Source organism: Labrus bergylta, chromosome 4 (genome assembly GCF_963930695.1).
Source record: "Labrus bergylta chromosome 4, fLabBer1.1, whole genome shotgun sequence".
Lineage (NCBI taxonomy): Eukaryota > Metazoa > Chordata > Actinopteri > Labriformes > Labridae > Labrus > Labrus bergylta.
Window position 1 is genome coordinate 21,784,519 of NC_089198.1, and position 16,518 is coordinate 21,801,036.

The 16,518-nt window shown below is 42.0% G+C and overlaps 2 protein-coding genes across 9 annotated transcripts in view; one reads left to right on the forward strand and one right to left on the reverse strand.

Annotated features, from left to right (window-relative positions):
* arhgap21b (Rho GTPase activating protein 21b) overlaps positions 1-8,029 on the forward strand; it is a 30,232-nt gene extending 22,203 nt beyond the window's left edge. For 2 of the 3 annotated variants that reach the window (XM_065954074.1, XM_065954075.1), the window contains 14 exons: positions 107-152; positions 620-745; positions 843-1,142; positions 1,633-1,694; positions 1,843-1,988; positions 2,080-2,222; positions 2,538-2,696; positions 2,824-2,902; positions 2,988-3,061; positions 3,139-3,228; positions 3,362-3,529; positions 3,855-3,960; positions 6,120-6,151; positions 6,235-8,029. In XM_065954074.1, the coding sequence (XP_065810146.1) occupies positions 107-152; positions 620-745; positions 843-1,142; positions 1,633-1,694; positions 1,843-1,988; positions 2,080-2,222; positions 2,538-2,696; positions 2,824-2,902; positions 2,988-3,061; positions 3,139-3,228; positions 3,362-3,529; positions 3,855-3,960; positions 6,120-6,151; positions 6,235-7,821 (3,118 nt within the window). In that variant the 3' untranslated portion in view covers positions 7,822-8,029. The remainder of the gene's footprint in view (positions 1-106; positions 153-619; positions 746-842; positions 1,143-1,632; positions 1,695-1,842; positions 1,989-2,079; positions 2,223-2,537; positions 2,697-2,823; positions 2,903-2,987; positions 3,062-3,138; positions 3,229-3,361; positions 3,530-3,854; positions 3,961-6,119; positions 6,152-6,234) is intronic. The other variant, XM_029278057.2, reaches the window with a different exon arrangement.
* A 1,853-nt stretch (positions 8,030-9,882) lies between these two features.
* Positions 9,883-16,518, reverse strand: part of LOC109985844 (dipeptidyl aminopeptidase-like protein 6) — a 70,291-nt gene continuing 63,655 nt past the window's right edge. For all 6 annotated transcript variants that reach the window (XM_065954078.1, XM_065954079.1, XM_065954077.1 and 3 more), the window contains 17 exons: positions 16,275-16,372; positions 16,011-16,137; positions 15,143-15,181; positions 14,862-14,969; positions 14,689-14,780; positions 14,553-14,600; positions 14,354-14,466; positions 13,641-13,688; positions 13,447-13,545; positions 13,281-13,350; positions 12,315-12,509; positions 12,176-12,230; positions 11,935-12,037; positions 11,776-11,831; positions 11,602-11,674; positions 11,435-11,508; positions 9,883-11,056 (listed from right to left, as the gene is read on the reverse strand). In XM_065954078.1, the coding sequence (XP_065810150.1) occupies positions 10,916-11,056; positions 11,435-11,508; positions 11,602-11,674; positions 11,776-11,831; positions 11,935-12,037; positions 12,176-12,230; positions 12,315-12,509; positions 13,281-13,350; positions 13,447-13,545; positions 13,641-13,688; positions 14,354-14,466; positions 14,553-14,600; positions 14,689-14,780; positions 14,862-14,969; positions 15,143-15,181; positions 16,011-16,137; positions 16,275-16,372 (1,539 nt within the window). In that variant the 3' untranslated portion in view covers positions 9,883-10,915. The remainder of the gene's footprint in view (positions 11,057-11,434; positions 11,509-11,601; positions 11,675-11,775; positions 11,832-11,934; positions 12,038-12,175; positions 12,231-12,314; positions 12,510-13,280; positions 13,351-13,446; positions 13,546-13,640; positions 13,689-14,353; positions 14,467-14,552; positions 14,601-14,688; positions 14,781-14,861; positions 14,970-15,142; positions 15,182-16,010; positions 16,138-16,274; positions 16,373-16,518) is intronic.

Genomic DNA, 16,518 nt, shown 5'->3' on the forward strand with positions numbered 1-16,518 from the left:
CATACTAGGATCAGATTATTGCTCTATATCTTTTTTTTATTAATGTAGAGGTTATAAGGTTATGGATCTTTCTGATCTTTCCACTGTTTTTCTTTCCCTTCTTCAGGAGATCTTCCAGTAGGCATATGCCCAGTCTCAGGGGCCTGAGAAAGGTGATGATATATACATTTACTATCAACATGCAAAGCTTTCCAATGTCATGATACAGATTCGGAGTTGTATTTTTTTTGCTTGTACCCTTTGATATAAGACTTGATTTTCTGACAGTGCTCCAACTCTTACCTGGTATTTAAATCAAGACAAGATAGAATCTATAAACAGAAGTTGAAGAGCAGTGTGTTACTACATCAAACACTTATTGGATTGGAGTACCATTGAGCAACAAGCAAAGCAAGGTGGTCAATAAAAGAGGGAATATTGTAAAATGAAATTTTAATCGAAATGTTTAAAAATAATTGGATGTCCCAGGGACCTTGTCATTTGGATTTCCAGTTTGATTCTGCTTAGGGATGTTTGTTGCATACTTTAGCCTCTTTATCTCCCACACTCCAGTTATTTAATGTCACAATAATGTCAACTTGTTTTCTAAAAATAAAATCTCATGTGTTCATGGTTGCAGGCTCTGGACGGGCATAAACCTTCTGCAGACTCTGGATCTCGAAGGGATTCATCTTCTGATGTTTTTGCTAATTCTTCCAAAGAAGGGTTGCTGAATTTTAGGCAACTCAGTACAGATAAAAACAAGGTATGCCTGTATAATCATGCCTTCACTTAACCTCTATAAACTATATTTCTCTAATGCATTGATGTGTAATATGTCTCTTTTCTTTTGGTCTCTGTAGCGTGTTGGTGGAGGAATGAGATCATGGAAGCAGATGTACGCTGTGTTACAAGGTCAAGCCCTCACCCTCTACAGAGACAGGAAGGATGCAGTGTCTCACGCTTCCACGCCATCTGATGAAGACCCACTGCGAATCAGCATCAAGGCCTGTCTTATTGACATATCCTATAGCGACACAAGACGCAAGAATGTGCTGCGACTTACCACATCAGACTGCGAGTACTTGTTCCAGGCAGAAGGAAGGGACGACATGCTGCATTGGATACGAGTCATTCAGGATAACAGTAACCCTGATGAAGAGGTATGTTCTAGTCGGGCTCGGTATGTTCAGACTAGTCAGGGCTATAAACCAAGGGCAAGGGCATCATCATTTCAACCAGTAACATGACATCAGGACAGAGCGTAGTGTAGCAGTGGTGGGCAGTTCTGCAGTCACATCACAAACAGACAAGTCCACAACAGACTTTACTATACAGTAGTTCATTAAAAATAACTAACTCAGAATGTTAAAAAACAAAGTGAACTAAGCTCTCTCATTGACTAATAGAGAGGATTACAGCCTTAGTTCATAAAATAAGAAATAATATATGATGTCACAGGCATTATAATTCAACCCAGGCATTAAAAAACAAACAAACCAAAAAAACCGAGTGTTTGGAAACAAATGCTAATATTTTACAACTTTTTAGAACTGATCAAAAAATCACATAAAAATCTGCATGAATTCAGTATAAGTTGTATATTTTTTTTATCAAATTGCTGTTCTTGATCAAAATTTTCTTTCATTACAGGATGCTGCTGTGTTAAGTCAGGACCTGATCAGTCGAAAGATCAAAGAATACAACATGATGAGGTATGCAGGACTCCACATTGCCCCCTAGAGTTCAATCACAACCCTCATCCTTGTACCTACCCATTTGGACTTTATGCCATCCTAATGTTTGTTAAAATGTGATTTTTAAAAACAAAATTATGTGTGTGTGCCCTTACATCCGATTCAGTGCGCCCAGCAGCAGATCTGAACCCTCCCCCAAATCCTCCCGCCAGTCCCTCAGCATCAAGCAAGCCTTCTTGGGAGGTAAAACAGACAGCAAGAGCCACAGCCCTCATTCGCCCAAAACAGGAGAAGATCGACGGGCTCTGAGAGGTAGAGACAGCAGCTCCATGAACTTAAGTCAGAGGCCATTCTTACTCCCTGATAGCTCAATAATGTTATATGTTTGTGTTTTTTCCGTTAGATGACTCCAGTCCACCACGGGACAGAGCTGCTTGGAAAATTGGTATTGCAGGCATCATGAGGAAGCCCTTTGAGAAAAAGACTCCAGCAGGGGTTACATTTGGGGTGCGGCTTGATGACTGTCCAGCTGCACAAACTAACAGGGTGAGTTTAGATATATCTTCATGTACGTGTGAGAAAATGCTGCGTTCTTTAGTATCCAGAAAAGGAGCATAGCATTTAATTTAAAAAGACTCAAAATGATACTTTTTTTTTATCACCCCATCAGTCAAAGCAGTCTCTACATTTAGCATGATTTGGCTGGCTGTGACTTATACAACCCATTACTGCATGCACATAGAGTCACTGGCCCTTTAAAGAGTCAATGTTTTTTGTCAAATATTTAGAGATAGAGATATACAATAATAACACAGTAACATAATTGTTGTGTCAAATCTCCTCCTGTTGTGTGTGGTGCAGTTTGTTCCTCTGATTGTGGAGGTGTGCTGTAATGTGGTGGAGGAGAGAGGTCTGGAGTACACAGGCATCTACAGGGTTCCAGGAAATAACGCTGCCATCTCCAGCATGCAGGAGGAGCTCAACAGCAAAGGCATGACTGACATCGACGTCCAGGAAGACGTGAGTGACTGACAGCTGGGTTGCTCAGCACAGTGTGCCGCTTTCTGTCATCATCGTTTAGCAGTGACAGAGTTGTACTGAAAGCACTGCTTCACAATAATCCTCTCTATACCTTCACTCTCTACAGAAATGGCGAGATCTCAATGTCATCAGTAGTTTACTTAAGTCCTTCTTCCGAAAACTTCCAGATCCTCTGTTTACAAACGGTGAGCTCTATAAGATACAAAAGACAGTCATGATAAAGAAAAAAGTGGATTCTCTTCACCCTAACCCCTCCTGCTCTATTCACAGAAAAGTATGCTGAATTTATTAAAGCCAACAGAACAGAAGACTCAGTGGAGCGATTAAAGGAGCTCAAGAGGCTGGTGAGTGAAAAAATAACATGAGCAGCACATAAGTCTTCTACTTTAAACTATGAATCCTGAAATGTTTTTCTTTGCAGATCCAGGAATTACCTGATCATCACTTTGAAACTCTGAAATTCCTTTGCGCTCACCTCAAGAAGGTGTCTGAGAACTGTGAAAAGAATAAGGTATGACCGTTGACAGCATCTGTTACTGCTAATTTTTTAATTTAAATGTCAGCCTTCTTCGATCCTTCTGAAATCATGTGTCTTTGAAGAATATTTCATTTAACTGGACTTATCCTTACCTCATCTTTTTTAGATGGAGCCTCGTAATCTGGCGATAGTGTTTGGTCCGACACTGGTCAGAACCTCTGAGGACAATATGGCCAACATGGTCAATCACATGCCAGACCAGTGCAAAATAGTGGAGAACCTCATCCAGCAATTTGACTGGTTCTTCACTGATGAATGTGATGAGGACCCTGTTGTATGTGGCAACTCTTTTTTTCTTTTCCCTGTTTTATTTCTAAGAGATAAACAACTGCTACAATAGATCACCCTAACGTTAAGCTATTTAGTTAGGACCTTGTGTTTCTAAAGCTGCACTAACATTGTTTTTAATATGATCTATGGTTGAAATTAGTGAATCCTGCTGAGGTAGTGAAACCTTTCAATTTACTCAGCTTTTTCAGTTTCAGTTGTTATTTTGGTTTCTACCTTCATATTTTGTGCTTGTAATCTTTTGTCCTTGTGTTGAGTTATTTATCCTCTCTCTCGTGTTCTATTCTTGTCCAAACTGTTATTCCCCTCAGACCACAGCTGAGCAGGAGAGCACAGTGCAGTCTCAGCCTGTGCCCAATATCGACCACCTGCTCTGTAACATTGGGCGCACTGCAGCTTCACCGGGCGAAGTCTCAGGTACATTTCAGAGCATTTTCTCTTAGGAGCAGCACCCATGCCTCACCACATCAAATAATTTGTCATGCCAGCAATGATATATTTCATTTTAAGTATATTAAAGTTTTAGATATTTGCCATAGATTTTTTAAGACTAATTATAAGCACTGTGTCATTTATTAATGCAAAGACAATGAATGCCTAATCCCATCATTTTCAATTCTTTGAGCAAAAACAAGTCTACCAAATTGTATTTGTTTCCGTTGAAGCAAGCCTTCTTCAGTAGTTTTTTTTCAATGAATTTGCTTTCAATTTAAACATTGGAAAACTGTTGAACAACACCTTGCAATAAGTCTACTTTTTATTAATTATTTTTGGATAAGGTTTGTTTTGTTATGTTATGTTGAAGTTGTTGTTTTGTTGTTTGTTTTTTTGCCCAAAGAAATCAAATTGTCCTCAAGTTTTATTTTCATTTATTTGTTTGCTTTCCTCTTTTCCTCTTGCTTAAGTCATTTTTTCTCCCTGTGCTTTACCTGTGTTGAGACGACGACTCCTTTTCTTTCAGTTCTTTTCTTCCCCTCCTCCTCGTCTCTCACATAATCCCGGCATGTTCTTTCCCAAAAAATATCTAACAAACAAAAACAAACGATGGAAGTGTTAACCCCTCTGACCTCTGCCCTTCTGTGTGTAGTGTGTTGTTTTTCTCCCTTATCCCTGTCCAGCACTCACACATTACCCAATCTTGACACAGGCCAAGTGGGCGGCGTCTATCACTCGATGATGTCACTGATGGACTCTGTTTTGTCAGTGATGGACAGCTGGGACTGTAGGAAGAAGGACGAGTGTTGTGCCCAGTGTAGCTGCCTAGTCTGCAGAAACCCGCAGCTCTATTAAATTTGGGCGAAAGGAGGAAAAAAGATAAAAAAGAAAGAAAGAGAAGTCGATGTTTGTCATTTTTCCTGTGGTGTGCACGTCTCATATTTAAACTAATACCCTAAAATTGAGAGGATACAGAGCGATGCTGCTGTACTTTGTCTGAAAGCCCTTCTGCTGTCTCCTGTTGTCTCTAAAGCTGATCGCAAGGACAAGTAGCATGGTACGGTCAACCTCAGGTTCTCTCCCGGTCATGTGGCATAATCTGTCATGATGTCTTAGGTTGGGGTCGTAGTGGTGGGACTGAGCTGGATGTTCCCCAGCACACACTCAAACAAACCAACACATACAACCATGTTCAGACCGATAAGTAGCCAATGAGTTGTGGATGCAGAGGCACACAAATAGCAGTTGACGCATGGAGATGTAGTGGTATTTGCAGAGACAGGTTTCTTTTGGTTCAGGTGCTTCCTCTTGTGTTTTTTTCTGTTTGATTTGTTTACTTTGATGTCTTTATTTGAAAAATCTCTGTCAATGTTTAACATTAGAAACATCTAATTCTCAACAACAAATTCTCCTGGTGTCTGGTCATAAAAGGCTATTACACTGCTTATCTTTGTCAGCTGCCGTTTGCTTGTTTTCTGCCTTTTGTAAAGTGTGACCAGAAAGTTTTTGTGAACTCTTTGTTTTGCTTTTTTGTTGTTGAGAATGACAGGAAGTTAAAGGGTGCTCAAGAGTTAATCTAGCATTGAGTAAGAACAGTTTCTCCTTATGCAAAGGCTTGCCTGCGCCAGCTGTATCGACCACCACAAACACTCACTGATCTGTTCAGCTCAGGCCCCTTTAGTCACTTACTCAGAGCCAAATGATCACTCCTTCTCCTCTGTGATGTCTTTGAGTTGGGAAAGAATGCCTTCAGCTGGTTGGTGGCTATATGTGATGCTCTGTGACTGACATGTTTGTCCGTGATGTGCCGTCGTTCCATCGATTACATCGAGCATGAGCTGCTTCTCTGTCTCTTGGTTACTGCCGGGTTTCACCTCCTTTTCTCCCATCAATCATCTCAGGCCTCTTCTAGAGCTTTCTCCACTTTGTTCATATATTGCTTAGTGTGGTTACTCGTCCTGCTGTCTCTCTGAGCTGAAAATGTGTCATCTGCTTTAATTCAGCTGCTCTCATTACACTCATTATATCCATCAGTCTCACTCCTTACCTTCAAATCTGCCTTTTTCTTTCTTTTTCTCATAACTGTTTTTCACAAGTCAGAGTTGACCGACATTCTAATGACTCTCTTCTCTTCAATACAGATTCAGCATGTAGTGACTCTTCCAAATCAAAGGTAATGTCCCCCTCTCCTCACTATTTCATTCATCTGTCTTTGCTGAATTTGTATTCTTAAGCTTTGTTTCGTTTCTGTATCAGCAGGGCTTGTGGGGGTCAGGGAAGGATCAGTGTAGCAAAGAGATGCTGCGCTCCTCCTTCTTCGCCAGTCGCAAGCGCAAGAAGCCGAAGGACAAAGCTCAGCTCAGCAGTTCAGACGACGATCTGGACTCTGTGTTCTCCAAGAAGGAGCAGCCAGAGGAGAGCCAGCCGCAGCCTCTTTGGTCCTCAGATAGCCGGAACGAGGAGGAGGAGGAGGAGGAGGGGGAGACTGACGAAGCCAGTGAGAAAGAAAAGCACCGGAACAGCTCAGAGGAACAGCTCGACACACCCAACAGGAAGGAATCTCTCTTCAGCAGCCTGCTATCACAGCCCTCCCCCTCCCTGCCTCCAGAGCACATGTCCTCCACCCTCCAATCTAGCTCCCCTTACGCCTCACCCCCCCACTCCCCGAGTCTCAGCTACCGCATGCCCATGGCTCATCAGTCCTCCCTGTCCGACCCGCCTTCAAACTACGACGACACAGTGTCCGACCTCGGTACGATGAATAGCACCAGCTCTCAGGCGTCGGTACCCAGAATGAGGCGAGGCAGGGCGGCAGCTGTTGGTCCAGAAGCAGGCCCCAGTGGACTGGGAGCCGAGGTTTGCTCAATCACCTCCGACTACTCCACCACCTCCTCCATGACATTCCTGACTGGAGCTGAGCTCAGCACCATCAGTCCCGAAGTGCAGTCCGTGGCAGAGAGCAGGGGCGGAGATGATGCCGACGATGAGAGGAGTGAGCTCATCAGTGAGGGGCGGCCAATGGAGACAGACAGCGAGAGCGACCTCTCTGTGTTTACAGTTGGGAAAAATGATCAACGTGAACTGCAGGAAGCCCCTCGACCCCTCTCCTCCCACAGGCTCATTGAGTTTGACACGCTCTCTAGAAAGAAAGCGGCTCAGCAGAAAACAAACAGCGAGTCTTCTCTGGAGGGAGCTTGGAGTGATAAAGATTCAAACAGACTGTCGTGTGTGTTAGACTCAGTCAAAGGTCGCTCCACCGGCAGCCTCAGCTCCTCCTCTCGGGGTGAATTAGACAAAGCAGAGCCTGCATGGAAGCTGAAGATCACCGACCGACTTAAGGTGCGTCTACGGATGTCCGTTGACGACATGTTCGGCGTGGGCAGCCAGAGGAGTCGATCCCCGGAAGGCCGTAGCAAGAAGAAGAACATCAGACGCAGACACACCATGGGCGGTCAGAGGGACTTTGCTGAGCTGTCTGTTCTGGGTGACTGGCAGCACGTCGGCATCGGATCGGGCTCTCGGTCGGAGCTGTCGGCTGTGGACCAGCTAAAGCCAAAGTGCAGCTCTCAAGACTTCTCCATCCGGGACTGGATTGCCCGCGAGCGCCATCGCACCAGCAACCCTGAGGTCAGCCTGGACCTTTCTGAGCAACAGGGGGCACTGTGCAGAGGAATCTCCCAGAGCCTGGGAGCCTCGTCCTCCTCTGAACTCCCACATCGACCGGCTGACGTGCTGAACGGGGATATTCCACAGAGTAAAAATCTGAGCCTCTCTGCCACCGCACACCCTCATAAACTCTCCAGTTCGCAGGTGGTCCATTCGCGCTTCTATCAGTATCTGTGAGGGGTTGGAAGCGTGTGTGACTTTGTGTGTTCTCTGTTATGAGATGTGTACTTACTTGGGGGTCCGTCATTATACGTCTGTTGTGTGACCAATATAAGTGAATGAGCATGTTGTACAAATATTGTCTGGAGTGTCTGTAACCTGTGTGTTTGTGTGTGTGTGTGTGTATGTGTGTGTGTGTGTGTGTGTGTGTGAGTGTGTGTGTGTGCTTGTGAAAAGAGAATTACTGCACACAGGGATTGGTGATCTTGCTCATGTAGAAGCATGAAACAAAATGTTGTTCATACATTTTTTTTTGTTTGTTTTAATTGACAAATTACTTTGGGATGGTTCAGCAGGAGGATTTCTTCCCTCCTCATTTTAATCCCCATTATGCTGAAGACTGAGAAGGCCTGATGCTCATGAAACAACGAGCTTATGAAGTTTGTGACAGGAAGTGCGTACTGGGACACTCGAGTTAAGATTGTTTCAGGTTTTAGCAAAGTGGCTTTAAGGATGAACTGACTTTTAGAATGAATAGGAAGTAGTGAAAAAAAAACTTGAGATTTTTAGTATTGCAGAGGAGCTATTTTTGTGTAAAGAAAGTTATGATGTTCAGAATCGGTGAGTCTCTCAGTAACCAAATGAAGAATGTGCAGACATGCTTGCTGTAAAACTGATTTAAAGCTTTAGATGCTTGTGTTTCATTCTAAAGTGTATATACCCCTATTTTTCTGTGTACTACTTGAAAAGTGTTTTTGGTACAAGCCTGTGTGTGGACTGCCTTCGAGCTCTTTGCTGTCATAGGGGCCTTTCCAAAGGTACAAACGTGAAGAGGAAACACTGGACTTATGCAAAATGGAAAGAGTTCTTTTTCATCCCTGTAATGTGGTTTCAAGAGCAGTGAACAACATCCCTCTGATGCAAACGTTATGCTGTGTTAATGTTCCTGGTTCGCAAACATCAGAGGAAGAAAAAAAAAAAATGGGTATCCAATCAGAAAATCATGTTTCTTCACAATAGGAAGTGCCTCACAATGAAATGTAAAGGGTGCCATATTGTCTTTGTTGAGACACATGAAGATGTTACTGTGAATGACATTTTTATTGTTGACTCTGTCACTCTACAGGTTGTTACAAAATGCCGAGCTTCCATTCCTTAGGCATTCCACTCTGGTCTTAACATGTTTTTTTAACTTTTTTTTTTTTTCTCTCTCATTTTTTGATTTTAACAGAACTTGAATTTTAAATATTCCTTGTAAAATAAGTAACTTAAATGTACATATAATTGCCATGTGTTAGCTGCTTTACTTTTCATTTACATCAAATTGCAGGATTGCTTACAGTATTGTGATGATGGTAATGATGATGCTCATGAGGCCTGTGTGGGTGTTGTGGGCAGTTTGGTACTTGTCAGTTGGGGGGGAGGGGGGGCATTTGTACCAATGCTGTGTTCCTCTGATTGTTAGAGGGGTGTGAACGGACTCCTGAAACACTGGAAATAAATTTTGTCAATGGCACATGCTCATGATTGGTTTTTCATTTTCAGATGAGTGTTCACCAATCCAATACTACTGTATTCTCTAAAGACTTTTTTTTTGACCATCAAGGGGCACCAGAACATTGGTCATTTACATTTCCTTACCGATTTTGTCCAACCTCAAAATAATTGGCATTTACATTACTTATAAACTACTTTGAAATGTCTGAGTGGGTATTCAAAGAACCTGAATTCAGAAGAATGATTTTCCAATGACTTTTAGTGGTATGTAGATATTCTTTACCATTTAGTTATGACATTTAACATGAGCCTTTTTTGCAGAATCTATTTAGACTTGTAACAGTATGAAAAACAGGTGTGACTAAATAAAAAAAAAAACACCCTTAAGGATTGTTTGCATTGCCCTTCTCTTTTTCTGAATTATCAATTTTACTACAATACCTTCATTGCCCAGCAGAGGGCGCACTGAATTGAGAAAAATATCAACAATGCAGCCTTATACAGTCTATAGTTGCAGCACATGTCACTCAGCAGTCACACATTTTGTTTAAACACTAAACCACAAAGAATGACAGCTGACAATACATTTCAAAATGCTTTATGTACAAGTTACAGGTACAACATAAAGACTTAAACAATATAAGATTTATACACTTTTTACATCCGCTGACTAGAAACCACTGATAAAACTAACAGAGTCATGGGAAGAGAGTTGAGCCATTTAACACACAAGTCGTTTAAAAGAAAAAGACTCACCAGCATGTCAGCTTGGAAGAACTGCAAACTAAATCCTTAACATTTTTATCAATATTATACCATCTTTCAAAGAAATATACAATGATGTTCTAATCAGTTCTTTCCATGTTTTCAGGTTAAATGTGCCATACTTTGAGATTTAAACATCCCTCACATAAATCTGGCTGTCATTTAAGGAAAATCAATCCTAATCTGGGATCTGGATTTGAGATATCAAGGCCTATCCATATGTAAGTATTCACTTTCAGTGCAGTGTGGGCTCCTACATGAACATTTCATCTGCAGTAAGGCACAGTGACTAACTGAACAAGTTTGATTCAGAGACATGGAGGGAAATGTGATTTCTTACCAGCTTTGTTTGGTCACTTTTTTTTTGTATCATAAAACAAGTTAAACATTGTGCCCATGTTTTGTAAAGCAAAGTAGCCAGACATCATCCATCCATAGACACCACAGAGAACAGAGAAACCATGAGAAACAAGTAGCAGTTATCATACTCATGAATACAATAATCTTTAAATTGGCCGGCAGCTTAATCAGAAAGTGAATTCTCAACATTATGATCCGATCCGATGTATGTCATGTTGATCCTCTTTTTGTCCACTAGAGGGAGCACTAGTCCACATGTTCCAATAGCAGAGAGCGATATGACCGTTCACATCGGTGGTGTATTTGTCCTCCTGACCAGCAGCCAGCAGGACGAGGAGAGGAGAGGAGAGGGGATGGAGGCCTCTGAAGCCTCTTTGCACATGCAGGTGCTGCCCCACAGAGTGAGGCAGCAGGTGTTGTCATTTGATTGGGTATGTGAGGTCTTGTTGCATATTGTGCTGTAGTATCTGGCTGGTCAGAGGAGAAGGTTTTAACTGTCATTCTCGTCCTCCTCATTCTTTGACCGCTTCTCCGGCACTCGGAAACACTCCTCAAAGAAGTTGACCAGGGACTGGCTGAGGTGCTGCTGTGTGTCTTCACTGTGTAGGAAATGTCCCTCATCAGGGTAGATCTGAAGATAAAAACACAACTTTTAATAAAGAGCTGCACCACAACCATATTTAGTTGATAAAGCTTTTCTTGTTAGTATATTTAACATTACGTTTTGAAAACTAAGAATTTCCTAAGTCTTATATTTAGGAGCAACAATAGAAAACCCTAAAGTATGAAATTCACAGTATAAAACTGAAAATGCAGCATCTCCTCACATTAGTGTTATAAACAGAAACTTCAAGGATAGTTCAGGAAATTAATTAAACAGTTTGAAGCAAAAAATTAACCCCAAAAATTCTCTTTAAAGTTAGTGACATAGATAACTGGTATATAAATCTCCATCAACATATGAAGATCACGTTCCTAACACAGATTACACTTAGAAACTTAGACTCACCTGTAGAGTGTAATTGGCCTTCTCGCTGATTAAATGATTGATAAACTTGGCTGAGTGCTGGAAGTGAACCTTTTCTGTGGTAATGAAGAAGAGAAGATAAGACTGTTTAATAATCTCTGTTTCAGCATGGGGTGTGTCTTATAATAACATAATAATGTATCCGTTACCGTCAGCTGTTGGATGAATTATTAAGTATTGCTTCTGCAGGAGCTGGCCCGCTCTGTGTTCTAAATTTGCCATCTAAAGGAAAGAGAAACATCCACATCCTTAAGTAATGACTGTCCTGGTCCACTTGAGCTACAAAACTTGGTGAAAGATTGAAATGACGAGCTGGACCTTACCGTATATACTCTGGAATCTGTCCGTGAGCCGAGGTATCGTTCTGAAAATGCTGACGCTGTGATTAAAAAATAGTAGAATTAGAAGGCAGTTTCGCTGTCAGACAATGGACCCTAAAGCTTTTTAAATATCTATGGAAAAATATATCTGTAAATTTATACCATATATTTCAAAATCTGTGATGGGGGAGACTGCCGTGCCACATTTAAGTTCAGTGAACTCCTCAGAGCTCAGAAGCATTGTGGCTAAATATCCTCCATAGGCCTAACAGAAGGTAGAAAAACATATCAAGAAGTTTGATTAATTCTACTTGAAGAATAATGTGAATTTCATGTCAAACATTTGCTGTACGTCCGGAAAAGTTTATTGAAATCCTAATGACAGTGAATCTTAAATCCTTACTTTTCCATAAACTCCCATTCGAGTTTTATCGATGTATGTCTCTTTGGAAATCAACCTTAGAAAAGGAAGAAGGTTGTTACAACATATGTTTTGGTCTCAGCCTCTGTTGTGTTTTTTTCAGTTAAAGCAGAGGTGTCACCTGAGAGCCTCCAGCTGGTCCCTCTCCTCCAGTTTTCCTAGTTTCCTCCTGACTTTGTGGAGGAAGTTGGTGCCCTGGAAGCCGCTGCCGTGTCCGTCAAAGCGGATGACGATGGTGCTGAAGCTGCTGACCAGAACCGTGGCCCAGTCCACCTGGAACTGCTCCGACACCATCTGTCCCCCGGGCGTGCCGTCCCTGTGAGAAACACAGACGCATCATTACATTAGATGGACACATTTTATTCTCAGTATCATAACCTTACAATTAAGAAAATGTATCCACGAAGAATGATTGGACTCTTTTTCTCTCATTGAAATCTTAACTTCAAAGAGTGGACAAAACACCAAGAACAGCTCAATGTGGGTGCTGGTAGCGCAGTGGTTAGGGCGTGCTCCCCATGTATGGAGGCTGTAGTCCTCTATGCGGGCAGCCCAGGTTCAAATCCAACCTGGGGCTCCTTTCCCGCATGTCATTCCCCACTCTCTCTCTCTCTCCCTGATTTCAGACTCTATCCACTGTCCTATCTCTCAAATAAAGGCACAAAAAGCCAAAAAATAAATCTAAAAAAAATAAAAGAACAGCTCAATGTGTAATAAAGCCCAACACCACAAACTCTTTCAAACCTCCACAGGGCTGAACTTTGAATTATCAATAATCAAAAGCAATTTTTTTTTTTTTACTAATATGCTATCTACTGCAACATATTCTCGTTAAAAAACATCATACTCTAGCTTTACATTTCAGACACCATTCATGAAGCTATTGTTTAATTGATTTAAAGAGAGTCGGGGGGGGGGGGGGGGTGACATGTGGCAAATGCAGAGGACGGACTCAAACCCCGGACAGCTGCGAGGAGTGTATCTCACGTCAAGATCTTCCAAACATGTTCTGACTTTTCCAAATTTAGGGAAGAGAAATGACCTGATAGCTTTTTATTGGAATAAAAACAGATGTATTGATACTCACACCAGCAGCAGTAAGGGGTAATGGGCTGTATCTATGAACCCAGCTGGCTTCAGAATCTCCATGGTCAGAGCTGCAACAGAAAAAACTCTTACGTACATGTGCCTCTTATGATATCAGTGGGCTGACTGTAACACAGATTTGATTGGATCTGCTTATGGACACATACTGTAGTCGTCTATGATGATGGTCTTGTTTTCCACTTTGGGCATCTGCATGTTGTTGAAGGTGATGTTCACTAGTTCATTCTTCTCGACGTCAAACAGCTCTGCAAATAAAAGCGTAAAAGAGCTCCGTTGTTAACATTTATTTATGTTAAATTGATTATCTATGAAAACTAGAGAGAATGCAGACAGCACTCACTCTGTTTGTCCTTGGTCCTATAGACAGCCACACTCGGCACACTTGGACCTACAAAGAACAAAATCAGTTAACAGGAACACAACAATAGAAGTGAATTGTATAAGCCTGATTTGGTTACATGATTTCCAGCAACAAGGCACTGACAGAAGGCTCAGATGCCTCCACCATACTGTAATCAAGCCTCTGAAACTCAATCCACATTGTGCTTCCTCATCTTAAACAGCCTTAAGGAGCAGTCCTCTCAGCACGCTCTGCGGTTAATAATCTACTTCTATCCCGCAAGGAAGGAGCTTATTATTTCACAATGGAGCTACTCTCCAAAGATCCAATTAATGAAGAAAGCCACTGGCACTTTTCTCTCTCTGGAGATGGGCCCCTATACAAATCAGCTTCCATAGAAACCACAGAGTTTTAGCCACAAAAACCACGCTAGGTTGTCTCAGAGTAACAAACACAAAAAAACACAATCCTAAGCAGTGAGCTCATTTTTGCTTTTATTTCTGATCCGAGGGATTCAGCTGTAGTTCGAGGTGACCTGCTAATGTCTGGTTCGATACAAGCCCTCAACACAGAGCATGAATCCAGTTACCTTCTCTACTGAGCACGGCCTTCTACCTCCCTACAACACTCTCTTTCACAGGGATGTAAACACTCTCAGTCCGCCGCTTTAAAAAGAGCATCTTCTCAAGAGGTTCCAGGTCAAGGATGCTCACCTTTGCAGTTGAGTATGAAGTAGTGCATGTTGTTGCTGAATGAGACGTCCACATAGCCACAGACAAACTCGCAAGATAGGCAGCAGCGGTTGAATGGAGGGATTGTGTCAGCACTGTGGGATGGCGCACAGTCAGTGTCATTGTAGAAGCAGAGAAAGTCAAAGCACAAAGAACTCTGTAAGTCTAGTGGACATCCTACCTGTACAAGTGCCGCCGTTTGGGGTCGTCCTCTGTGCTTAGAAAGTATCTGGAAAAACAATAAAAATTCCACTTAAAAAAAACAACAAACACAATTTGGGCTGAAATGTACATACTAATGCATATAAATGTCTCACATCAGGTTCCTGTCATGATTGTAGGCCAAGATTCTTGTGACGTCCCAGTCTCCAGAGGTCAGGGACTGAAGGATGTCTGTGCTACTGTTAGGCTAGGAGAAAATGAAACATTAAACGAGTGTGACAAAAACGTCAACAATGCCTATCATAAGGATCGTTCTGTAATGATTTACCATAGAGGTCGACATGGAGATGTGGAAGAACTTTCCTCTCCCGCCCTGAGGGATGGCTCTCGTAAAGAAAAACTTGTGACCATCCTGGGAGAAGAGCGGCGCTTCATTCTGAAAGGAAGGAAAGAAAGAGACAAACATCTGCTGATGAGTCGGAAGTTTGTGTCACAAAAAGTGCCTGCAGGAGGCTCATGTACCTCCTGTCGTACTTGTTCAAGAGCAGACACAAGCCGCAAAGAAGGTGTGTTTCATTTCTACACAATAAAGGAAGCAGTATCATGTACCTGTCTGTGCAGCCAGCTCTCACTCTCATCCTCGTGTTTCTGAAATCAACAGAAGAGAAATAGTTAATCGTTTACTGGTTCTAAGAACTTATGTCTGACAATAATCTATATCTTAGAGTCAACTATTCATATGAAAATACTCAATAGTGTGTTTACTGTGCATTCTGAGAAAAGTGAGATGCAGCTTCTAAGTGAAGTAGGATAGCTTAGCTTAGCAGAATGACCTGAAACAGAGGGAACCAGCTAGCACCTTGTTTTTATGTCATATGCATTATATCTTGTCTGTTCAATCCAAGGCAATGGGAAAAAAAAGAGTTTAAACAAGGTTTCTCTTAATTTTACTGGAGTCTGTGTGGCAGACTTTTTAACTAACAGACGTGAGGGTGGTATTGATCTCTCTTTAGCTCTGTGGATGAAAGAAACTAAGAGTAGTTACTCAAATGTGGAACGATCTTTACAAAAACAAGGTCAGAAACAAAATCAGACATTTACTAAATCAGATTGGCTCTGTGGCTTTTAACAACCATTCACCAAACATGACTTTATGCAGAAGCAGAACTTTGAATTTGGCTTTAATAGAAAAAACTAGAGTGCCCATGTGCCAATGTTCATGATATTGAAGGAATGTGTCACTCACTATTACGCTGCTTCTCACTGATGTGTGTTTTAAAGTTTGGCTACAGTAGAGTCTGAGATTCACAGTGACAGGAATAATTCTCACAGGAAACACTTGTTAATATGTTGAAATCTATGATTGTTTTTTTGTCTTTATATGAGATTTGTTGACCATAACAAAATGATCAGAATATCACCAGATTTATGTCTAACTCAATGATGACAGCTGACTTCTAGTTTCTGGTTGTTTTACCTTAACACAGACTCCGGTTGTCGCCTCACACAGAGTCAGGATGGAGTTGTTCTGCGCTCTGTTCAGCCAGTTGACAGCCAGTTTGGTGCTGGTGGCCCATTTCACCATGGTGATATAATATTCCCTCCTGGAAAACCAGAAGGTGAGAAAACATCTTCACCACTGACAGCAGTCTCTCTCCCACACCTCAACAAAATGCTCCAGGGCTACTTTTGGGGACTTGTAACTTCATAAATTATAAGTTACTGTTGGACTGTCACTCACCCTATCCTGGGGTCATCAGGTTTCTTCATCACCACAGTATGCAGGGGACCGTTGAGGCTCACCACTGACAGGTGCACTACAGGGTTTTCCTCCCCGGCCTGTCAGGGCCAACAGGAAATACGATAGGTCAGACTGGATTTCAGTGTCAGACAGTGATGAGCCGTCTTTCCGTTGTCAATCAATCAAACACCTCAGTGAACAACAACAACATCAGGGGGCAGCAGTGACCACTTGTGTTCACAAC